General features: G+C 43.8%; 1 protein-coding gene and 1 long non-coding RNA gene across 3 annotated transcripts in view; one reads left to right on the forward strand and one right to left on the reverse strand.

Moving 5' to 3' along the window:
• Positions 1-16165, forward strand: part of SBF2 (SET binding factor 2) — a 546407-nt gene extending 530242 nt beyond the window's left edge. For both annotated transcript variants that reach the window (XM_026454017.1, XM_026454018.1), the window contains 7 exons: positions 2708-2835; positions 4048-4281; positions 5678-5782; positions 8608-8801; positions 9485-9572; positions 13307-13438; positions 14397-16165. In XM_026454017.1, coding sequence (XP_026309802.1) covers positions 2708-2835; positions 4048-4281; positions 5678-5782; positions 8608-8801; positions 9485-9572; positions 13307-13438; positions 14397-14495 — 980 coding nt within the window. In that variant the 3' untranslated portion in view covers positions 14496-16165. The remainder of the gene's footprint in view (positions 1-2707; positions 2836-4047; positions 4282-5677; positions 5783-8607; positions 8802-9484; positions 9573-13306; positions 13439-14396) is intronic.
• Positions 1-25490, reverse strand: part of LOC111524633 — a 52194-nt gene that overhangs the window by 15228 nt on the left and 11476 nt on the right. The window lies entirely within an intron of this gene.

Here is a 25490-nt window from a genome sequence, read left to right on the forward strand (position 1 = left end):
TCCCCAGGTGAGCCCATTATGCTGCCAAGTCTGAGACCCACCACTGGTCCCACGGGTAGAGCCATAGATCAAGAGTCAGAAAATGTCAGTAACTTTGGGTAAATTACTTCATCTGTTTCCGCATCTGAAAAACTAAATAGCCCTGCCTATCACACAGGGCTATTGAAAAGATTAAATAAAATGATGCGGATAAAAGGATACATTAGGTATATATTGAAAGATTATCATGATTATTGGAAAATATAAGCATTTCCATCCTATGAAACATGTTTCCTCTTAAAACTCATAAACACAGGCTGGGTGCAATGGCTCACACCTATAATCCTAGCACTTTGAGAGGCTGAGGTGGGCAGATTGCTTGTGCCCCAGGGAGTTCAAGACCAGCCTGGGCAACATGGCAAAACCCCATCTCTTCAAAAAAAAAAATACACAAAAAAAATAGCTGGGTGTGGTGGCACACTCCTATAGTCTCAGCTGTTCAGGAGGCTGCAGTGGGAGGATCACTTGAGCCCAGGAGGTCAAGTCTGCAGTGAGCCGAGATCACACCACCGCACTCCAGCCTGGGTGACAGGGTTGAAACCCTGTCTCAAAAACAACAACACATAAACATGCATTTCAAATCCTAGAATGTCATTGCCGAAGGCTCAGTAGAAATCACCTACCCAGCCTCCTCTCTGGATATTAGGCCACCCATCTAATCAGCATCAAAGAAGCCTGGTTTTGTGTCCCTAGTCCAGACTAGTTGCCTACTTGAGGTCTATTCCTTCTTGTGTTCTGGTAGATGCACTCGTTATCAAGCCTACAGTGAAACCTTGTTTAGGAACAGCTGTGGTAGCTACCCTCTATATGCCAAGATGATGAAGTAAGTAATCTCAACCACCGCTGGTAGAATTCATCAGTCATAATTTTTTTTTTTTTTTCCTTGAGATGGAGTCTCACATTGTTGCCAGGCTGGAGTGCAGTGGTACAATCTCAGCTCACTGCAGCCTCCACCTCCTGGGTTCAAGTGATTCTCCTGCCTCAGCCTCCCAAGTAGCTGGGACTACAGTCGTACACTACCACGCCCAGCTAATTTTTGCATTTTTAGTAGAGATGGGGTTTTACCATGTTGGCAGGCTGGTCTCAAACTCCTGACCTCAAGTGATCCGCCCACCTCAGCCTCCCAAAGTGCTGAGATTACAGGCGTGAGCCACTGCACCACACTGAGTCATAATTTTTAAGATCTTTAGCAGAAAAACTTAAACACAATGAATTCTCCTGTGTCCTAAAAGTTTAATATGTTGATTATTACATACTGGATTATGGGGTTGTAATTTGATAGTATTTGGCACTAGCTGTCTGATTTGGACTGTGATAGTATTTGGCACTAGCTGTCTGATTTGGACTGTTTTTAAGATGTTCCTTATATGTGTACATGTTGCCCTAAGCCAGCCATATGGATATTGTAAGAAAAGTCCATTGGACTTGGTTCCAATTACAAGGTGTTACAATAGCCCTGAGGAACAAAGGGCCAGGTATTGCATCTCCTCTTCTGGTTTCAGCTCATTCTCTTTCTGTCTACAAAGGTGCCTAGAGCCTATTTCAACTGGGGCTGACTACCACACAGCCTTTCAGTCTAATCCATGCCTCAAGGCACCAAATGGAGCAATATACAAGGTGGCTGTCCAAATCTTACTGCGACCCCTAGAGCAGTCGTGACTTTGGACTTTGGAGTCACTTGAACTTTTAAAATAACTAGTATCTCGGGCCATCCCCAGAGATTCCGATTTAATTGGTCTGAGGTGAGACCTGGGCATTGGGATTTTTTTAAAGCCCTTGGTTTTTCAAATGTACATCCAAGGTTGAGAACTACTGCACTGGACCCTGCAGTTAAAAGGTAGAGAAGAAACTGTTAATTAGTCTTAGGGGCCCCACATATTATGAATTTCATGCCATCTGGGGCTTGAGACATTTTTTTTATATATATATAAACTGGTAAAATTGCATGTTGATTTTGACTGAGTCACTTCATTCTAAGCAAGACACCTCTGCTGAGACACCCTTCATGGCCTTTTAAAGAACTACTTTTTGCCTCACCCCAACACATTTTCCTCCCTATTAAAAACAAAGTGGGCTCATGTTAGTAATAGATTGACTATTTGAAAAAGGTATAAAAGTTCTGCTTTTATTTTTAAATCACCCAAGGACACAGACTACACCCTTCTGTCATCTAGAGTCTCAGTAACCATGATCTGTGGTATATATAAACTCCTAAACAAGAAAACACTTTAAATGGCTTCATAATAAAAAGCCAACAACTTAAAAGAGAAACATAAAATTTTGTTTTTTACTGAGCTTCATCAAATCAACTCTGAAGTCCTTCCATTTTCTCTTGAAAACTATAGACTGCCTCCTGCATGGACTTCTTTGAATCTAGATATAGATGCAGGAGGAGGGTTGGAAGGGTCATGATTGATAGACTGCTGGTTGCTGAGGCAAGCTTCATCAGATGTTTCCTCCATCTGGATTTGTTTGCCTGTAGCTATGAAATTCATTCCTGTCTTTAGCTTTGCAGTTATTTTCTAACGTTTTTGCACAAATGTTGCTGTTTTTAAAGCCATAAAAAATATTCCACTTTTTTATCTGCTACATGCATCATACTTTTTTTTTTTTTGCAAAGTGTTAAAATTTATTGAATTTTGTTTTGTTGGATTTTTTTAACTTACAGGAACTTTATTTGATGATAAAGGAGAAAAGCATGCCAAAAAGGGAATCTGTATTTGGGAGTGTATTGACAGAATGCACAAGAGGAGTCCCATTTTCTTTAATTATTTATATTCACCATTGGAAATAGAGGTAGAGTAAGAAATCATTTATGTTTCATTTTCTGAAATTTTGTGTTAAGGTTTTCCTTAGTTTTAACATATATAAGCTGTTTAAGCTTTTTATAAACATTGGACTAGGTTTCATACCAAAAAGCTATGTCAAAGTTTGAGACATTGTAGGTTTGGGTTGTGACACAAATGGACACTGTTCCCTAAAATCTTGCCACAAAAATTAAGAGCTGGCTCCCAAAACCTAGAAGGGAAAACTTGTAGAGAATCAAAGCAAGGCAACTTTCCCCAGAAAGAAAGAACAAAATTTGAAATATCAACAGGTGGTCTAAGCTGAAAAACCTTAAAATACTTTAGAAAAAGTTTCTTTAAGTCTATCTGTACCAAAGCCATGGAAGGACCCCTATAGGAAGCAGAGATGTTTGGAGCTGAGCCCAAGAAGGGTAACATATCTCAAGGCAACTGTGCCCCACCATGCACATCTACATAACACACACCCTGGAATGAAACAGACTGGTCTGATAAGCAGTTCCACCATTACTTAGGGCCAAGAGAGGTCCCTCCCCTGGGCCCCAATCATAGAACCCTAGTCTGGCCTTCCTCCAGCTGCATCCTCCTCATGAGGTGAGGAGTACAAGAAACCAAAGGTACATGGTTAGATGCCCCTCCTTCATCTGAACCATGCTCTGTCTGGGCACTTCAGAATTCTTTGCCCAAATTCAGGCTGCTCACCAGGCTACTTCTCCAAGTCAGTCTCCTATGTTAGTACATGGACCCCAAGGCCCAAAGAATGGCAAAAAGTAGCAGGTTTGACAGAGTGGACAGAGTTTGACTTTGTGGGCTGGGGTATACATAACCATTCATGTAAGACCCTCAGAATGTAAGATGGGGTGGGAGGAGAAGAGAGGCCAAGGACAGGGGACTGGGGCCAGCTTTCCCAGTGCCACCACTTGTTAGTATAAAATTCTGAGGAATCCAAGAATTCTCTATTGAACTTGACCTTCGAGGTCATTAGGAAGTTACATTTCTCAAGGTAGGAGGGAGGATTGGAAGATGTTTTATTTAATAATTTATCCTGATGTATGACTTTTAAATTAAGATTTAGACATACGGCATTTGAACTCCATTCATACTCTTCCTCCTCTGGACTCTACAAATGTTAGGCTTTGCCTGACAGTGAGTGGGCCCTGGGGTACTTTGAGGCCAAGATGAAACTCTGTTTCTGTTTTACCAGGCTCTGAAGCCCAATGTAAATGTCTCCAGCCTCAAGAAGTGGGATTACTACATAGAAGAGACCCTGTCCACAGGCCCTTCCTATGACTGGATAATGCTAACCCCCAAGCACTTCCCCTCCGAAGACTCTGACCTGGCCGGAGAAGCTGGGCCGCGGAGCCAGAGGAGAACAGTGTGGCCATGCTATGATGATGTCAGCTGTACTCAGCCCGATGCTCTCACCAGCCTTTTCAGTGTAAGTCAACTGTAGACACACACCTAGGGGCACCAGGGGCCCTGGAGGCACGAGGCCAAAGGAACCAGGCTAAGTTAAGAATGGTTTACAAACTTCTGAACATGGCTGTGCTTACTCTGGGCTAGGGGTATGGTAGCACCCTCTGTGTACGAAGAAACCAGATTTGCTCCCTATCATCAGTGGGGGACCAGGCTTCACTACTGGAAAAGAGTCTCAATAAAAGTGATTTTCCGGCCTGGCGCGGTGGCTCACGCCTGTAATCCCAGCACTTTGGGTGGCCGAGGCGGGCAGATCACGAGGTCAGGAGATCGAGACCATCCTGGCTAACACAGTAAAACTAAAGCCCATCTCTACTAAAATATAAAAAAGAAATAAAATAAAATTAGCCGGGCGTGGTGGCGGGCGCCTATACTCCCAGCTACTTGGGAGGCTGAGGCAGGAGAATGGCGTGAACCTGGGAGGCGGAGCTTGCAGTGAGTGGAGATCACCACTGCACTCCAGCCTGGGTGACAGAGCAAGACTCTGTCTCAGAAAAAAAAAAAAAAAAAGTGATTTTCCAGCATTACAAGGAAGCAATCAAGCAAATGGAGCAATCTACCCCTTCCGGCAGCTTCCCAGCTGTTTTTCAGTTGCCTGAGCAGCCTTAGTCAGGCCTTGGCTGTGGCTTTTGTGGGTGCTTTACTTCCTCTGGTCAGAAGTGTGGGTGGCCAGTGGCCTGATGGGAGTGCTGCCAACCATCTTCTGCAAGGAATGTTCTGGAACCAACCCCTCCTGGCAGTAGCCAGCCTGAGGAATAGCTTTGAGCCCTGATATGGGCCAGACACTTCCTAAAGAGTCTTCCTCCTCTGGTTTCCTGACCAGGAAGAGTATGCTTCAGTGGTCATACTGTCACAGAGGCAGCTGCCCTGATCTCCAGCTTCTCTGTCCGAAGGTATATCTGTTTCCTTGGGCATTTCTTGGCTTATTCTTTCCATATCTGGTTTGAGTCATCAGAGTTGAGGGGTTCCTCCTCTCAAGGACTGGCTTCTCATCTACCTCAGCTATTAGGGCTGGGCCATGGGCCAGTGCTTGACCTCTTGCTTTGGCTATCAGATTTCCCATGGGCTGCCCAAGGGTGCAGATGTCTGAGATACATATTTCACATTCTAGTATATAAGCTATCCTGTACAAAAAGGCCTAGTTATAGGTCCTAATAAACCATCTTCGCCACAGTGTGGCACACCAGCTAGAGCTCTCACCACTATTCCTGGCTGGGAGACCTCTCAGACCCATGTCCACCACTTAACTGCCCTCTGGCCATGCTGCTTATCTGGGCCTAGTACAGAAGCAGTGTGGCTTTGGGGCACATCCTGATTTCTATGAAATACTGATCAGAAAACTTTTAATTTCTTTGCAGGAAATTGAAAAATTGGAGCACAAATTGAACCAAGCCCCTGAGAAGTGGCAGCAGCTGTGGGAAAGGGTAACCGTGGACCTTAAAGAAGAACCAAGAACAGATCGTGTGAGTTGGCAATGCCCCTTAAGAGCTACTTCTAAGCTTTCTGAGGGTGCTAAGTCAGGTGGAGCCCAACTGCCAAAGGTGACAAGACCCAGCTGGGTTTATGGCCAGAAGGAAGGGTAGAAAGGGGAGGCGTCATGTCCTGGAGGTCCAGGGCAGAAAGTTCCAAATGACTGAATACTTCCTGAGTGTCTCACTTCACCACAGTGACATACTACTTATGTCTCAGCACCCCGAATCCAAGGGAAATTATTGGGTTCTTTCCTGTCTCACTGCCTGTGTGGTTTCAGCTGATCTTCTACCACATGAGGGAGGAGGGGAATGCCAAGACCATGTCTGCTCCACAGAAAGTATTTTAACACAACAAAATATGCCACCTTGTTCACAATCCCTTTTCTGTTTCTGACTTAAGAAACATTTATCATAAAAATATTTTAACGACTGGGCAAGGTGGCTCACGCCTATAATCCCAGCACTTTGGGAGGCCGAGGCAGGCAGATCACGAGGTCAAGAGATCAAGACTATCCTGGCCAACATGGTGAAACCCCATCTCTACTAAAAATACAAAAAGTAGCTGGGCGTCTGTAGTCCTGGCTACTCAGGAGGCTGAGGCAGGAGAATCGCTTGAACTTGGGAGGCAGAGATTGCAGTGAGTGAGCCGAGATTGCGCCATCACACTCCAGCCTGGTGACAGAACAAGATTCTGTCTCAAAAAAAAAAAAAAAATTATATATATATATATATGAAATACTCTGTTTTCTGCTTCTCATACCCCATTTCCTATTTCTGATCTAAGAAACATTTATCAAGCACATAATATGTGGAAGGGTCTATGCTTAGTATGGTACACACCTTCGCATCCTATTTAATCCACTGTGAGGGAATGGTATTCCCTCTCCTACGTGAGGAACAGGCACAGAGATCATCCAGTGGCAACTGGTAGAGCCACCAATCGAACCCACATCAGACTGGCTCCAAATGCAACAGAAGGGAAATTAGGACAGATGAGTGTTCTGAAGAACAGTTCAGGAAGAAGAGGCCAGCAGGTCAGATGTTACAGAAAGGTCAAGAAGAATGGAATGTAGAAGAAAACCTTTGTGGTAAAAAGAGACCACCTGGGGCTCTATCTCTTAACCTCAAATAGCAATTCAGGAGCTGTCATCAGACAGACAACAGGTGGGTGATGCCTTAATGCTTTTTTGTTAGAAAAATAATCGTTTATTGATTTTTTCTGATAATGAAAGTAATAATGTTCATTTTTTTGAAAGAACACACAAAGTTATAAAATAGAAGATGAGAATCACCCACAATTTATAGCCTAGAAGTAAACCACTATGCTATCAAACTTGTTTTACCTTACAAATTCACATATAAAAGAGATTTACTAGACGTACTATTTTAAACCTGCTTTTTCGGCCAGGAGCGGTGGCTCAAGCCTGTAATCCCAGCACTTTGAGAGGCCGAGGTGGGCGGATCACGAAGTCATCGAGACCATCCTGGCTAACATGGTGAAACCCCGTCTCTACTAAAAATACAAAAAAAAAGAAATTAGCCGGGCGAGGTGGGAAGTGGAGCTTGCAGTGAGCCGAGATCGCGCCACTGGGGGCGACAGAGCGAGACTCCATCATCTCAAAAAAAAATAAAAATAAAAAAATAAAATAAACCTACTTTTTCACTCCACGTTGGCATACATGTCCTTCCATCTGTCACTGTGTGTAAACCAATGTCTGCCACGCGCAGTGGCTCATGCCTGTAATCCCAGCACTTTGGGAGGCCGAGGCAGGCAAACCACGAGGGCAGGAGTTTGAGACCAGCCTGGCCAGCATAGTGAAACCCCGTCTCTACTAAAAATACAAAAAATTAGCTGGGCATGGTGGTGTGCACCTGTAATCCCAGCTACTCAGGAGGCTGAACCCAGGAGACAGAGGTTGTAGTAAACCAAGATCACGCCACTGCACTCCAGCCTGGGCGATAGAGTGAGACCCTGTCTCAAAAAAAAAATCATCATCTTTATTTTTTTTGAGATAGGATCTCACTCTGTCACCCAGGCTGGAGTGCAGTGGTATGATCATGGCTCACTCCAGCCTCAACCTCCCGGGTTCTGGTGATCATCCCAAGTAGCTGGGACTACAGGCACACATCACCATACCCGGCTCATTTTTAAAATGTTTTTTGTAGAAATGGGGCTTCATGTTGCCCGGGCTGGTCTCGAACTCCTGGACTCAAGTGATCCACTCACCTCGGCCTCCCAAAGTGCTGGGATTACATGTATGAGCCACCACGCCTGGCCATAGCAGCATCATTTTTTAATGGCTGTCTAGAATTCCACTGTATGGAAATGCCATAATTTGTTTATTGTCCCTAATAATGGACGGGTAGGTTGTTTCCAGGTTTTTTTTTTTTTTTTGAGACGGAGTCTCGCTCTGTCACCTGGGCTGGAGTGCAGTGGCCGGATCTCAGCTCACTGCAAGCTCCGCCTCCCGGGTTTACGCCATTCTTCTGCCTCAGCCTCCCGAGTAGCTGGGACTACAGGCGCCTGCCACCTCGCCCGGCTAGATTTTTTTTTTTTTGTATTTTTTAGTAGAGACGGGGTTTCACTGTGTTAGCCAGGATGGTCTCGATCTCCTGACTTCGTGATCCGCCCATCTCAGCCTCCCATGTTTCCAGCTTTTTACCATGATAACTAACTCTGGGATTGATATTGTTGTACATTATCATTGCTCATTCGTCCAGTTTTTTCCTTGAGATAAATATTTGTAAATGAAATGTTCCAGTCAGTGGCTTAAGTGTCTGTAAAGGTTTCCTAGCTCCTGTCCTGTCTTTTTCAGTCCCAAAGACACTTGTCGAGGTCCCCAGGAATTGTGTCTACCAACCTACCTTCCTATCAGAAGAGGTCTCTGCTACATCTCCCAGACAGCAGCATGGGGGAGGAACAGAATTCCAGCATCTCCCCATCCAATGGAGTGGAGCGAAGAGCAGCCACGCTCTATAGCCAGTATACATCCAAGAATGAGGAAAACAGGTGACATGCTGAATCCTGCTCGGTGTGCTGAAGACTTCCCCACACCACCTGAGGCTAAACCACAGGTCCCTCAATAAGCTAGGCCTGTGCAGTACAGTCTTTGATAAGGTTGAAATGGATTTGCTTTAACTTTTGTAATGTTTTAGGTGTTTCTTTGAAAAGAGAAAAAAAAATTACAACTAAAAATAATGCCAAGAGGTTGTAGTTATTTGTAGTTGAGTCCTGATGGCTCTTATCTCCTGTCTGCCAGAACGTTTGAGGGAATATGTGTTAGCCAGCACTTTGTCAGTGGCAGACATCAGAAATCCAGCTTATGCTAGCTGAAGCAAAAAGGAATTTACTCACCTAAACTAGGACAGTCAAGGGTATGCTGGCTTCTCACACACTATCTTCTATCCATTTCCCGGCTCTGCTTTGCCCTCTCTCTGTGTTATGTCAGTCCCAACATGGCACAAAAGATGGCTACTGATCATTCCAAGCCTCACAGATGTGGTAATCCCAGCAGAAAGCAGCAGTCTTTCCCCAGAGGTCTAGTAGAAAAATTCCAGGGAGAACTCTTATTAGCCATTTTTGGATCATCTAGGGGAAATAGAGACTTGACAAAAACAACAGACATCCCCTCCCCTTTACAGCATTTCGTAAGTGTAAATCAAAATTAACTCTCCTGTCATCATTTCTTCTAGGTCCTTTGAGGGAACGCTTTATAAAAGAGGGGCTTTGCTGAAAGGTTGGAAGCCCCGTTGGTTTGTTTTGGATGTAACAAAACATCAGGTAATACTCTTAAAGCCAAAAGAAATTATTTCTGTCTAGGCTAGCCCCAGTCCCTGGCTATTATGTGGCTCTAGCAGACAGATAGATTCCTCATGTACAGACTGCTTTTTTAGTGCTTGTCATATGCAGTCTGGAGGCTCCTCAAGGGCCTCAAGGGCCCCAGATGTCCCTGAGTAAGGGCAATAGCCTTCCGAGGAAGTTTCCCAAGTAGCTCGGCCTGGTACTTGCAGGCTGAGGCAGCAACAGTTGAGCCCAGAGCACAGAGCAATAGAACTATTTTTCTTAATGCTCAGATACCTCTTGCTGCCTGATCTTAAAACCCAGGTGAGGGGATTCCTGAGGTTTTCAGCCTGTTGCATACATGCACATACAAACCTGTGCCTGTGAACACTCCCCAGAATACAGGTTACCTTTGTCCTTGCAGCAGAAAGCATCCATTCAAAACGGAGGGCATTAATTTATTCTACAAACATTTATCGAACACCACCTCTGTGCCCATTGCTGTACTGGTTACTAAAGAAGGCACTGTTACCCTTCAAAGATGGCAGCAACAGGGGAGCAAAGGTGCCCCAAAAGAGGCAGAAGGGGATGGGCCCACCCAAACTTGGAATTCACTGTGGGCAAGTACTAGACTGGACCTTGCTGACTATGTCAAGAAGTCTTTTGACTACTGTTAGGTTCTTAGCTATTCCTGTAGCAGCCTCTGCAATCCTTAGCATCATAGTCTTTACTCCAATGATTTCAAGGGAGAGCAATTCCTACCCACACCTCCAGCAGCTCTGCACCCTGCATTACTGAGAGCTGCATGGTCTCCTGTGTTCTGACTGCAGGCCTTACTCTACCTTGGAATTGACCACTCAGCCTCAAGGCTGAGGGTTACACATTTTGATTGTCAGTGCATTTACTATAAAATGGAATCTGTTAGGAAAAACCTGAACTGTTAACTCCTATAATACAGTGCTTTGGTTGGACCTGCATCTAGAAGACTCCTTCCAAATGAAGACTATATTTGGGGTCCAGCTTTTCCTCTACTTAAAGAATTTCATAATGATTACAGAGTCTTTGTGGGACAATATAGATAATTTATGTTCAAATATACAAATGGAAGCCCTGTTAGGGAGCTATACTCTGAAATCATAGAGGCTACACTATGTAAAAAAGTTCCATTAAACTTCTAAATATAACATAGGAGAACGTCATAATTTTTCTATAATTTACAATTACATCAAATTATACTTACATTTTTACCAGTCTTCTGGACTTCTTTAACATGAAAGATACAGTTTTTCCACTTAGCCCTACTCATACCATGCCTGAGAGGAGAGACAGAGAAAAGTCTCAGGCCAGAGCCACATTGTCAGAAGCACCACTTTCCTGCCATATACGCTAGAGAGTGAAATCCACAGATTATGGCCCAATAAGGCTTATTCCCTAGCAGTCTCTTTGACATTTTTCCTTCTTTTTTTTTTTTTTTTTTGAGGCAGAGTCTCGCTCTGTTGCCCAGGCTGGAGTGCAGTGGTGCAGTCTCGGCTCACTGCAAGCTCCGCCTCCTGGGTTCTCGCCATTCTCCTGGCTCAGCCTCCCGAGTAGCTGGGACTACAGGCGCCCGCCACCACACCCGGTTAATTTTTTGTATTTTTAGTAGAGACAGGGTACGGGGTTTCACTGTGTTAGCCAGGATGGTCTCGATCTCCTGACCTCGTGATCCGCCTGCCTTGGCCTCCCAAAGTGCTGGGATGATTTTTTTCCTTTTTTTATTATTCCAAAAGGCAATATATGCTTATTATGCCACATTCAAACATTTCATACAGATCTCAGAGTCCCCTGTGTAGTCAAATGCTAAGCTATTTGTTGTGTTCTTCAAAAATCATTTTTTATCTACATGCTGTTGGCAACTTGATTTTTAAAATGTCTTGAACAGTTTTCCTATATGAGTTCTATATGAACTCATATAGATCTTCCATATTGTTTTTGAAAAGCTCTATAGTATTCCATTTTATTGATGAATTGTCATTTAATGTATTCACTGCTGCACTGAAAGACAAATATGTCTTTTCCAATGTTTAGCTGATAAAACAAAGCTGAAGGAAACTTCTTCATACATCTTTCTTTGCATGCTTATAGGAGTATTTCTGTAGGACTACTTTATAAAGGTGGGAAAGGTGTTTCTTTTTTTTTTTTTTTTTTTTTTTGAGATGGAGTTTCGCTCTTGTCACCCAGGCTGGAGTGCAGTGGTGCATTCTCGGCTCACTGCAACCTCTGCCTCCTGGGTTCAAGCGATTCTCCTGCCTCAGCCTCCCCAGTAGCTGGGATTACTAGTGCCCACCATGCCCAGCTAATTTTTGTATTTTTAGTAGAGACGGGTTTTCACCATATTGGTCAGGCTGGTCTCAAACTCCTGACCTCAAGTGATCCACCCACCTCAGCCTCCCAAAGTGTTGGGATTACAGGCGTGAGCCACTGCGCCCAGCCTGGAAAGCTGTTTCAATAGGCATAAGCATTCTAAATTTTAGTTGATATTGCCAATTCGTTCTCCAAAAAATTTCCAACAAATTATATTCACACTGGCAGTATTTGAAATGATCTACTACCTTATTGGATATCATCAGCCATTTTTAATATTTCTCAATCCAAAAGTGAAATCTCATTTATTGTCATTTACTTTTCTTTGATTAATGAAGTTGATCATCTTTTCAAATTTTTTTTTTTTTTTTGAGATGGAGTCTCGCTCTGTCACCCAGGCTGGAGTGCTGTGGCCGGATCTCAGCTCACTGCAAGCTCCGCCTCCCGGGTTCACGCCATTCTCCTGCCTCAGCCTCCCGGGTAGCTGGGACTATAGGCGCCGCCACCTCGCCCGGCTAGTTTTTTGTAGTTTTTAGTAGAGACGGGGTTTCACCGGGTTAGCCAGGATGGTCTCGATCTCCTGACCTCGTGATCCGCCCGTCTCGGCCTCCCAAAGTGCTGGGATTACAGGCTTGAGCCACCACGCCCGGCCATCTTTTCAAATATTTATAAGTCATTTGTATTTCTCTGTGACTCACCTGTTGAGATATTTTGAGCATTTTTCTACTAGATTGTTTATCTTTTTCTTATCAATTTCTGGGAATTCTGGATATTACTAAACATTAGCCCCCTTTTTATATGTTACATATACTTTTTACAATTGTTACTTCACTTCTTTTTTTTATTATTTTGTTTTTTGAGACAGGGTCTTACTCAGGCTGGAGTGCAGTGGCAGGATCTCAGCTCACTGCAGCTTGACCTCACAGGCTCAAGCAATCCTTCCACCTCAGCCTCCTGAGTAGCTGGAACTACGGGCATGCACCACCACAACTGGCTAATTTTTGTATGTTTTGTAGAGACAGGGTTTCACCACATTGCCCAGGCTGCTGTCGAACTCCTGGGCTTAAGTGATCCAGCCATCTTGGCTTCCCAAAGTACTGGGATTACAGGCATAAACCACCATGCCCAGCCTTAATTCTATTTTTTAAGATGTAATACATTTATTTGTTCAATTTTCAAACAGTACATAAGTCTTTCCCCCAGTGCTTTCTCCAAGCCACCTAGTTCTTCCTAGAAGCAACAAGTAACATTAATTTTTTATGTATTCTTCCAGGCATAGTTTAGCATATATAACCAAGGTACAGAGGAAGGTATTCAAATACAGTTTGAAAAGCCATGCCATTTTCTCTTTCTGTGTCTCTTATATCTCACTTGTATCCTTTTGGTTCCAGCTGCGATACTATGACTCAGGTGAGGACACGAGCTGTAAAGGCCACATTGATCTGGCTGAAGTAGAAATGGTCATCCCTGCTGGCCCCAGCATGGGAGCCCCAAAGCACACAAGTGACAAGGCTTTCTTTGATGTAAGTTGATCTTACTTCTCTTTTCCTGGCTCTGCCTGCGCATCATTCTGTCTGTCTCCAAGAATGATGGAGCCCTCAGAGCAATTGGTGGTGACTACAGATGGATGACAGACCCCCTTGGCTATGGGAATTGTTCCAGAGCTTGAACTCAGCATTATTGACCCCAAGGCTATCCTCTCTTCCTGTCTGTCTGTCTCAGAAAAGCTGTATACTGCTCTATGCAAAAGGAGTCCAGCTGCACATGGAAACATGAACTCCTTGTTAAATGCTGTTAGTTCAATTACTACCTACTTTCAAGAGCAGATGCTATTTCCCTAGTATTCAGTGGTTTTCATGCTTGACCACCCACAAAAGACTGTCCTTAGGCACACATGAGAAGTATCTACCCTAACATCTTCAGCAGCCCTCACGTGGGCTATGGGGCACTTTATAGGCCACATAATAGAAGGGAACTTATGTAGTCCCTGGAGTCAAGCAGGGCTTCATAAAGAAGATAGGTCATCCTTTATGGCCCTGCTGAGGCCATGAGATTGTTTTCCTGACAGTGGGCTTCCAATATGGCTCCAACTGAAGAAAGGGGACACAAAGGCCAACTTTATGGTATGGGTGAACCTCAGGTATCCCCCTGGAGCACAAGGAGCTCCCTCACCTTTAGTGCATTGGTGCAATGCATGGGAGAGGTTAAAGGCACTATTCATTGCTGACCCTTCCTCCTTAGTCAAAGAAGACACTAAGAAAATGCAAAGTAAGGTGCTCCCAGTGTGTCTCCTTTTCCTGCCAGTACCCTTCTGTCAACATCCCCTGTGACTCGAGAGACCAGAAAAGTAAAGGCAGTACCAGTATGGTAGTTCTGGGGCAGTATGGAAAACAAAGGTCACAGGGACTGATTTACCACTTACCCAAATCTATAAAACAGCCCTGCCCTTCATCTCTGGTTCGCTGTCATTTGGTTTTGTAGCTCAAGACCAGCAAACGTGTGTATAACTTCTGCGCCCAGGATGGACAGAGTGCCCAGCAATGGATGGACAGGATCCAGAGCTGTATCTCTGATGCCTGATGCCCATGGTCAACCTATGCCGAAGAAATAGAGGAACTCATGCTGCCAGATAGAAAAAAAAAAAGCATGGATCCTTGAGGAGCTGACGACACGTTATCCTAGGGCCTGAGGTTCTCCTGCCCAGTCCCTTCTTGCAGGGGTTGCTATATCTACTTAACCTGAATAGGTGTTTCACACAGGTCTGGTCAACAGCCCCATGCACTCCCTGTATCTTGCACTACATTTTTCTAACAGGGTCTTAGTGGTTAATGATCAGAAGATGTCTCCTGAGCCAACTGTGAACCTCACCCAGGCAAAATGGCTACCACCTACTTGGGTCCTTCTTCATGAAAGCTATAGATCCTTTTTTGTTCTCCAGGGTCATAATTTGCTTGGAGACCTGTTTAACAAGCAAAAATCAAAACCCTCCAAGATTGTCTCATATTCTACCTAGACTAGGTTTCCTATGAGAGGCATCTACTTGTACTGCCTGACCTTTGAGATGCTCAGTTCTCTGGTGCTGCCAAAAGGTGCTTCCATGGTCCCTTCTCTGCCACTGGGGTTCACAACAAGAGATGTCATTGTTCAGTAGCAGGCAAAGAGGGAGCACACAGCATTATTCTGATGGAAAAAGATTATCCAGGGAATGGTACAACAATGACCGGCCCAATGCAGGAAAACACTACTTCCAAAACATTGAATTCTCTATCCAAAACGTTGAATTCTCTAGACCAGAGGTGCTCTGAGGATCCAGGGCCTTGTGTTCTTATGTATCTTCTGCTTCCTGACAGTTTCTTTTTCAAAATAACATGCAAAAAAAGCTGAATGCACTAACTCACAAAACAAACACTTGCACTGAACTCCCAATGAAGTGAAGATGTTGGAAAGACAGAGGCCAGCTATTTAGGACCACACACACCTGTGACAAGGGCTGTGTTGACCACAGTCACACTGTGGCATGACTGGATACCCAAACTACACTTCTACACATGGAAAGTAAGAACTGTCTTTAGATTTTCTTTACTTTGATAACTTGTGTTTGTTTAGCTTAAGACCCAAGAAATGCTGTTTGCTCATGGTAAACAGAAACAGCATCTTTGCTACAGCCACTGACACCAGCTGGCGTCATAGGTAGCTAGATCATTGCATTTGTTTTGAAATGTTAATATGTTAAATACTAAACTAATATTTCAAAAATGTGTATATATGATTTCTATATCCTTGTTTTTCAGATAGCCTGCTTATAATTTAATATAAATTAACTGATGCATTCATAAGATTTCAATAATGAAATGGTTCCCTTTTTTAAAAATAAAAATACATTGTCTTTGTAGATTAAAAATAAGTCGGAATTTCAAATTTAAAATTGTCTACACACTAGGAAATAGAACTGTGTTAATATATAAGAAATTCGGGGATAATTAAGAATGAAGGACTTTTCTATCATTTCCATTTTATAAATTGCCACCTGTGAAAATGGTTTTTGCACATTATTTGTATTTTTCTTTGTATATGAAATAATTTTTTGTACTTTGTAAAATATGGAGCCCATTGTACCTTCAGCTATTTGAGACTATACACAGTGCTTCTTTTGTAACTGGACTCTTTTAACTTTCGTGAAGGCATTACATTGCCTCACATTCACTAACCACCTTGAATTAAATTTATTTCTTAAGAAAAAGCCTCCCTCATTTACTGTGAATTAAAGTTCATTCTTAGTGCACAGCACGCAGGAGGGTAACACTCAGGATTCACACATGGGACTAAAGGTTCAAGAATAAAACAAAGCATGACCCACTTTGTGCCTTCATTCTCCTAATGTCATCACTGCCCTTTGCTCAAGAAGTAACCAGGGATACTGAACATGTTAGCATGAGCTTCTGGGTTCCAGACACACTTCTGCAGAGTTTAGGTAAGAGACTTGAGGCCAAGATTCTCACATGTGCTGCCATTCCTACCACTGTCGAATAAGCTGTTTGAAATTGCTTAAGTCCCTTACCTATTCTGGGTCCATTCCACCACCTAGAGTATATAGTAATTTGTGAAAATTTTAGGCATGAGACATTGAAGTCTGAGCAGCAGATTTTCCTGCTTCAGGGAATTTGTTTTTTTTTTTTTGTTTTTTTTTTTTTTTTTGAGACGGAGTCTCGCTTTGTTACCCAGGATCTGGAGGGGAGTGGCGCGATCTCAGCTCACTGCAAGCTCTGCCTCCCGGGTTCACACCATTCTTCTGCCTCAGCCTCCCAAATAACTGGTACTATAGGCACTTGCCACCACGCCCGGCTAATTTCTTGTATTTTTAGTAGGGAAAGGGTTTCTCCGTGTTCGCCAGGATAGTCTCGATCTCCTGACCTCATGATCTGCCCTCCTCGGCCTCCCAAACAGGGAATTGTTAAACAGCACAAATGATCAGTGATTTCAGTTCTAGACAGTACTTCTCTGGTTAAGCCCATGAGTTTACCTCATGTAGCCAACAGAGAATGCAAGTTTTCATCTCAGGGCTGAGCCTTTAAGTTCTTTGACATCCAGAGTCCTCCGAGCCAAGCAAGAGGACCCCAAAGAGCCACTGAGGCTCAAGGTGAGACAGTGACATATTCCCTTGAGCTTTTGGTTCTCCTTAGTCTCAAGAGCATGCTGCTCTAAGTCAAGGGCCCTCAAGCCTTTCCTTGGTCCTAGGCCTCTCAACAGCTACCATTATGCATTGCTGTGTCCCTAAGATTCAGTCAGGCGGGAAACAACTGGGATTAGGGGTTGAGTAGAAGCTGTGTTCACAGTGTCAGTATCTGGATGCCCTTCATTCCTCAGGTCTTAACTGTGAAAGGGGAGAAGACTGGGTTCTGTAAACCAAAAATAAAATTCTAAGACCCCCAGATGACTGAATGGATCCTTCTCAGCCAAGGGAGTTCTAAAGAAACCTGAAAAACGAGTTCCAGTCATGATGCTGGGGCAAGGAGGTGGACATGCCTCATTACAGCCTCTCCCTTTTGGAGTTTAGACACAACAGACTAGCATTAACATTAAAACAGATCTTAAGACTGACAAAATAGACTGTCACAATAAAATACCAAATTCCAACCTGACTCTAGTGTAGCATCACATAACAGATAGTAAGCCCTAAAGGAAATCAAAGCTTTTTTAATCCCAAAATACATTCCTTTTACATATTTTGAAACGGCCCTGCAAAGCTGTATCTTGGGGGGGGATTTACATTCTATAGAGGATCCCTTTCCCTTCCCAGGTCTTTTTCTGATCCTGAAGAGATTAGCTAAGAGTCTAGTGCCTTTTATTAAATGTCTGAATAGGAAATATTTGCTATCTGTTGCCTCTAAGGGCAGCCACCTATGAGACTTCGTCTACATAAGAAACTAGGTCTCTACAACCCCTTATCTTAACCCAGACTCTCAATTTCAGCCTTTTAGATAATAACTCCTTCAACCAATTGCCTATCGGAAATCTTTGAATCCACCTGTGACCTATAAGCGTCTGCCTTTCCAGGCCAGACCAATTTGTACTTCACATGCCTTGGTTGATGTCTTATGTCTCCCTAAAACATATAAAAACAAGAGCCTTTAACCCAACCACCTTGGGCTTGTATTCTCAGGACCTCCGGAGGCTGTGTCCTGGGTCACAATCCTTAACCTTGGAAAAATAAATCTCTAAATTGATTGAGACCTGTCTCATATACTTTTTTGCTTTACAGTTCCAAGGGAGAAAGACCAGGGCTTGGCTACCTGCAAGAGCCTTAACAGGGCCCTTCCTTCTGTGGTCCCAGTGACAAAACCCTTCTAATATGGGCTCCTGAAAGATGCAAACTCAAAGGAGCACATAGCATAAAGTCACTTCCCAACCCCTTTGACCCAAATCCTTTATTCCCACCTCCCAAACCCCTTCATTCTACTGTCTCCACCCCGGAGCTAGAGCTTAAACTGCTAATAACATGGCAGATTTGCTTCTCAAGGGAAACTGACATTTTTAGGTATTTAATCAGGGGTTCTTATACGAGTTGTTAAGTAGCCCTATCATCCCATAAAGAATTTCTGAAAGATCCCAAGTTGATAACAGGGAAGTGCCCTCAGCAATCCCAGCCAAAGCTATTAATTAAGCAGTGAATAAAGCAGTGTTGATGAAGAGATAGGGTTTACAGCAGCACCATCAAACATATAATGCAAGCCACATAGGTATCTTTAGGTTTAAAAAAAAGATGACATTAATTTTAATGTATTTGTTTTTACCATATATTTACTCCAATATATCAAAAATATTTTAATGCATAAACAATACAAAAAAATTAATGAAATATATTCCTTGTTCATACTAAATCCTCAAAATTTAGTGTGTATTTTATCCTTACAGCACATCTGAGTTTGGACTAATATGTTTTTTTCAGAGGCCACTTCTGATAAAACAAATGCATGTCATGTTTCTATACCAGTTCTCCAACATCAACTGGACATCCAACAATCCAGTTCAAGTCTGACACTAACTCCCCAGATTTAGCACAGACTCCACAAGTTCAGGTCTGTCCTCAAGACTGCCCCCACTTCAAACACTAGTTGCAAGTTCCAAGGGCCACCAGAACTTCTAACCAACCAGCTATAAATATGAAGGTTTCCACAACCCCCTTCTCAGGTTCAGTAATTTGCCAGAACAAATCACATAACTCAGAAAAACACTTTACTTACATTTACCAGCTTATTTCTAAGGGATAAACCTCAGGATCAGCCAAAGGGAAGAGATGCACAGTATGGACGGAGGCAGCACACCACCTGCACAGCATCTGATGTGTTCACCAACCGGAGGCACTCCTTATCTCATCATTCAAGAGGTTTTACAACCCAGTCTCCAGTTACCCTCCCTCCCCCGAGGTTGGGGGTGGCTGAAAGTTCCCACCCTCTATTCACTTGTTTGGTCTTTCAGACGACTAGCCCGCATCCTTAACCTAGCTAGGGACCCCACCTGAATCACCTTGTTAGCATAAACTCAGGTGTTGCGAAGGGCAGTTATGAATAACAAAAGATATTCCTAAAGGATGGGGTGTGTTAGGAATAACTTTTAAAAAAAACTATCACTTAAGAAATTTCTAGGGTTTTAGACACTGTGTGCCAGGAACCCAGAACAAAGAACAAATATATTTTGTACTCTACCACAACTAGCCTTATTTCCACTGCTACCACACTAAACAATACATATTTACAGCAAATAGCCTGCTCACAGCAGAGCCGTGCTGGGTGGCAAGAGACCTGGCTTCTAGTGCTGGCTGTCTTCTAATCTCATCTATGACCTTGAACCAGTCCCTTAACTTTGCTGGGCTTTGACTTATAAAAATGCAGGACACAGATGATCTGTTACTTTGTGATTCCAAATATTTACCTTGGCAAGGACTTAGTTTCCAAACTGAGATTTAAAGGATTTGCTGAAAAATCCAAATCATCTAAATCAGTGCTTCTCAAATTATAATGCATATATGAATCATCTTGTTGAAATGAGATTCTGATTCAAGAGGTTTGGGGTGGGGCTTGACATTCTGCATTTCTGATGAGGCCAGTGCTGCTGGTCCAAGGACCACAGCACTGGTCCTTGGTAACAGAACTGTTGTTGGAGTAACAGAAATGTGTCTCGGTCCTCTGAGAAGCTGATGCCTGATAGGCAGGAACTCATGGAAGGCTGGAAGAGCCAAGAGACCATGATGCTGGTATAATCCTTTTGAAAAAGAAAGGGAAGCAAAGTTGAGTGGAGAAGACTTGGATTGCAGTGCAGTTCTAAAGAAGTTCAGCAAGGCAGATAAGAAGTCCTTGAGCCATCAGGGGAATCCCACATATTCCAAGAACAGGCCTTCCTAGGATCCCTGCCATGCTCAATCATTGGCTAGGAGCAGTTCATGGGAAGCATGGTTTTGGTGGACACCCAGTAATAGATTTCAGAATACACCAGCTGAGGCCAACAGTCAATGACAGTCACTGCAGTCAGAAATCTGAGAGAAATCTTTCATGGTTGTCAATGTTAAAGTTGTCAGAATCAAAACGGAGTCACTTATGTTTACAAAAAGCAAAACAAAACAAAACAAAAAAGCCTGATAAATTGAGCCAGGGAAAGCTATGAAGAGAGAGTACTCATGCATAAATACCTGATAACAAAAACTATCATAAAAAACTGCAAAACTTGCAACCTTGCACAAAGGCCATTGCAACCTTACACAAAAATTACTCCTTTGAAGGCATCTGTCCAGCAACTGCCTGTCCAACCTTGGATTAGTGTCACCCTTGTTATTGATCCTTGTAGCCAGGATAATTATCTCAAAAAAATTATGTACTGATGCTCATTTTTCCTTTAAAAACCCTTTGTGGTCCTTTACCTCCCTGAATACACACATAGCTTACTATGGTGTTATATAGGTATTCCCATTGCAATGCCCCGATATAGTTTGGATGTGTGTCCTCACCCAAATCTCATGCTGAAATGTAATCCCCAATTGGAGGTGGGACCTGGTGGGAGCTGATTGGATCATGGGGGTGGATTTCTCATGAACGGTTTAGTACCATCAACTTGGTACTATTTTCATGATGGTGAGTAAGTTCTCCTGAGGTTTAAAAGTGTGTGGCATCTTCCCCATCTCTCTCTTGCTCCTGCTCTGGCCATGTGACATGCAAGTTCCCACTTGGTCTTCTACCGTGATTGTAAGATTCCAGAGGCCTCCCCAGAAGCAGATGCCACTATGCTTCCTCTACAGCCTGTAAACCATGAACTAGTTCAACCGCTTATAGTTTGTTTTGTTTTGTTTTTTAGACAGGGTCTTGCTATGACACCCAGCCTGTAGTGCAGTGGCGCAATGACAGCTCACTGCTGCCTTGACCTCCTGGACTCAAGCAATCCTCCCAGCTCAGCCTCCTGAGTAGCTGGGATTACAGGTGTGATCCAACATGCCCAGCTAATTTTTTTATAGAGACAGGGTCTCTCTATATCGCCCAAGATGGTCTTGAACTCATGGGCTCAAACAATCCTCCCACCTTGGCCTCCCAAAGTGCTAGGATTCCAGGCATGAGCCACCGCACCTGGCATCAGGTATTTCTTTATAGCAATGCAAGAACAGACTAATACAGCCCTATTATATAAATATTATTTTCGTTTAGAGAGCCTCTCTGTTATTTAAGGTGACATAAATGGTGTCCAGAAGCAGGACCTGAAAAAGAGTATCAAAAGGAATTCATGATTCTTGGAACTAGTGTGCAATACTCACCTGAGCCCTTTGAGCACTCTGTTTCTATGGCTCACATTTTCTGCCCTGGTGGATTTCCTCTCAGGCCAAGCCTCCCCCTTTTTGATAGAAGCTCTTGACTTTGAAGTGGAGTTGTTGTCTGGGGTAATACCCAAAGTTCATTGCCTCGTGCCGAGAAAATTAAGGACACAGACATACACAAGGAGTGAGTTTAAGAGCAGAGGTTTACAGGCAAAAGAAAGAGAACAGCTAGCTCTGTCCTTCAAGAGAGCCTGGCCCACAGTGGAGTGCACTGGATTTTATAGACAGGCTTGAGGAGGTGGTATCTGATTACACAGGGCCCAAAGATTGGTTGGACCAGGTGTGACATTACATAGTGTCCAGGGAATCTGACCGCCCCACCCTAATCTTATTTTGCAAATGAGGTCTTTGCTTGACTGGCGCCATCTTGTCTGCTCCTTATGGTATGCGTGGCTGGCAAAGAGAAGGGAAGATGGAGCTGTCATGTTGGATATGCCTAGTCCTGGGTAGCCTTTTCCTATTGGCACAGCTGCTGGCATTCACCCATGCAAACTTGCAGCTTGCTTGTCTATGTCTGCAGCTCAATTTTACAGGCTGCTCTTTGTTAGAAAATTATTTGGAAGCTTCTTTTCATTAAAAGGAAAACCTTACTAAGGACTTCCTTACCCTATGCCTAAATAATTTCTTCTTAACTCCTATATCAGCTCTATTCAGGATTTGGTTTAGTGATAAAGCCGCCTTTTTAAGGACTGTACGTCCTCCTGGAATGATAAAAGGATTTTTATCTTTTGGTTTAAAGACAAGTGCTTTCTGGATTGAGTACTCTGGTTTCTCCAGAATCCATGTTCTGTCTGCAAGACATGTCTTCTCTGGTAAATTTACTTTTGTTTCTTTCTGCGTTGTGATGGTCAATACTGAGTGTCAACCTGATTGAATTGAAGGATGCAAAGTATTGATCCTTGGTGTGTCTGTGAGAGTACTGCCAAAGGAGATTAACATTTGAGTCAGTGGGCTGGGGAAGGCAGACCCACCCTTAATCTGGGTGGGCACCATCTAATCAGCTGCCAGCACAGCTAGAATATAAAGCAGGCAGAAAAATGTGAAAAGAGAGACTGGCCTCGCCTCCCAGCCTACATCTTTCTCCCGTGCTGGATGCTTCCTGCCCTTGAACCTCAGACTCCAAGTTCTTCATCTTTGGGACTCAGACTGGCTCTCCTTGCTCCTCAGCTTGCAGATAGCCTGTTGTGGGACCTTGTGACCATGTGAGTTAGTACTTACTAAACTGCCTTTTATATATATCTATTCTATTCTGTTCCTCTAGAGAACCCTAATACATGCATGCATAATTTAATTTTTTTCTACATTCCTGGGTTAACATTTTTGTGAACACTTTTATCTTGGTTTCATTTTGGTTTGGTTACATGAATCTGTAAATGATTTGGCTCCTTTCCCTTGCATGTTTCTAAAAATCTTCTGAGAGCAAAAATAAATATTCTAAATGGCGGGTGCAGGATGGCTATTTAAAAGCCACTAGGACAGTCACCACTACCTAAAACATGGGTCCAAACTCTTGACATTCTCTGACAGGATTTATGGGATTTTCTTTGCTCTCAAGAGATTAATAAGAAATTAAATGGGATTCTCAAATATTAAGGCATGCCAAGGTTTTCTGAGACTCCAGCCAGCTACATATTATGGTCTATCTCATGAATATATTTAAACTAATGGGCCAGGTGCAGTGGTTCACGCCTGTAATCCCAGCAATTTGGGAGGCCGAAGCAGATAGATCACTTGAGCCCAGGGGTTCAAGACCAGCCTGGGCAACATGGCAAAGCGCCATCTCTACAAAAAATATAAAAATTAGGCAGGCATGGTGGCATGTACCTGTTGTCCCAGCTTCTTGGGAGGCTAAGGCCCGAGGATCAATTGAGCCCAAGAGGTTGAGGTTGCAATGAACCATGATCGCACCACTGTATTCTAGCCTGGGCAACAGAGCGAGACCCTGTCTCATAAATAAAAACAACAACAACAAATACTAATGGACAAATCATATCAAGAAAAATTCAGAGCTCAAATGATCGGCATGGTGACTCATGCCTGTAATCCCAGTACTTTGGGAGGCCAAGGCAGGTGGATCACTTGAGGCCACAAGTTTGAAAAGAGCCTGGCCAATATGGTGAAACCCCATCTCTGCCAAAATTACAAAAATTAGCCAGGCGTGGTGGTGTATGCCTGTAGTCCCAGCTACTTGGGAGGGTGAGGCACAAGAATCACTTGAACCCAGGAGGCAGAGTTTGCAATGAGCTGAGTTCATGCCACTGTACTCCAGCCTGGGTGACAGAGCGAGACTCTGTCTCAAAAAACTAAAAATAAGAGTCATAATTTGAACTCTCTAAAAAACACTACAACTATAGTGTTAACATCACAGTCTACGCCTTGTGCCACACAGATCTTTACTCTCCACCAGGTTCAGGGAGAAGTTCTTCCCCATTTCCCTTGGGCCTCTATTCCCAAGGGGAACTCAGAAGAATGCAGGAGGTCTGTGGGACTAACTATGGCCCCTACCAGTGAAGTTAATCTTGGAGCCATAACTGGCCTTCATTCTCTCCCTCTTCCACTATCTATTCTGAACTCCCCCCACCCTCAACAACTTCCTCAGATGTTGGTGGTTTACCTGGTGGTGTGAGCCAAACCTTCATTCTGGGGGTGAGCGGAGGGGGAGGGAAGGGGATAAATGCTAAATAATCAAACCCTTCTTAGGGTTGCTGCACATCCTTTCACAATTACAGTGGGGCTACCTGGAGGTGCCCAGTGGATCACATGTCTACACACATTCCTCCTGCCCTCATTATGCAGAAGCAGCCTTGCCCCTTCCTGTTGATCAGGGGCAGTTATCCCTGCCAGTATGATGACTCTTCTTCTTGTCTGCTGGTTTCTGAGCACGAAGAATCCCAAGTGCCCTGCAGCAGCCACAAACCATAGTTCAATAGGACCTTGGCCATCATAGTGTCCCCCAGTTAAGTGCTGTGCTGTGTGGAATTCCATGCCTTTGGATCAGGCATTCTGTATGTCCCTGGAAAGTGATGCTAACTAAGGCTCTGTGGTGAGGAAAGGCAAACCCATGCCCAGAATAAGTCTCTATCCCTGTAGAGATGAACCATTGGCCCTTCCAGAATGGAAAGGGCCTGATGCAGTTGACTTGCCCCAAATGATGTGTTGGTCTCAAGGAATAGTGCCATTTCAGGGGCTCAGCATTGGTCTCTGTTGCTGACACACTGGACATTCAAAGGCCCCTAGGCTCTTCTGCCATATCACATCACAGTGATCTCCAAAAGCCCTCTTTTTTTTTTGAGACGGAGTCTCCCTCTGTCGCCCAGGCTGGAGTGCAGTGGCCGGATCTCAGCTCACTGCAAGCTCCGCCTCCTGGGTTTACGCCATTCTCCTGCCTCAGCCTCCCAAGTAGCTGGGACTACAGGTGCCCACCACCGCACCCGGCCAATTTTTTGTATTTTTTAGTAGAGACGGGGTTTCACCGTGTTAGCCAGGATGGTCTCGATCTCCTGACCTCGTGATCCACCCGTCTCGGCCTCCCAAAGTGCTGGGATTACAGGCTTGAGCCACCGTGCCCAGCCCAAAAGGCCTCTTAAAGAAGGGCCATGATGATGCTTTGAGCTCCAAGTGTTAATGTCAACTCAAACTCTGCATCTACTACTCAAAATGTCTTGTTATCCCCATTTCTCTAGTGAATGATCACCTAAATGGCCATAGGTCTCTTTGGGGGG

The sequence above is a fragment of the Piliocolobus tephrosceles genome, chromosome 13, assembly GCF_002776525.5.
Source record: "Piliocolobus tephrosceles isolate RC106 chromosome 13, ASM277652v3, whole genome shotgun sequence".
NCBI classification, from domain to species: Eukaryota; Metazoa; Chordata; class Mammalia; order Primates; family Cercopithecidae; genus Piliocolobus; species Piliocolobus tephrosceles.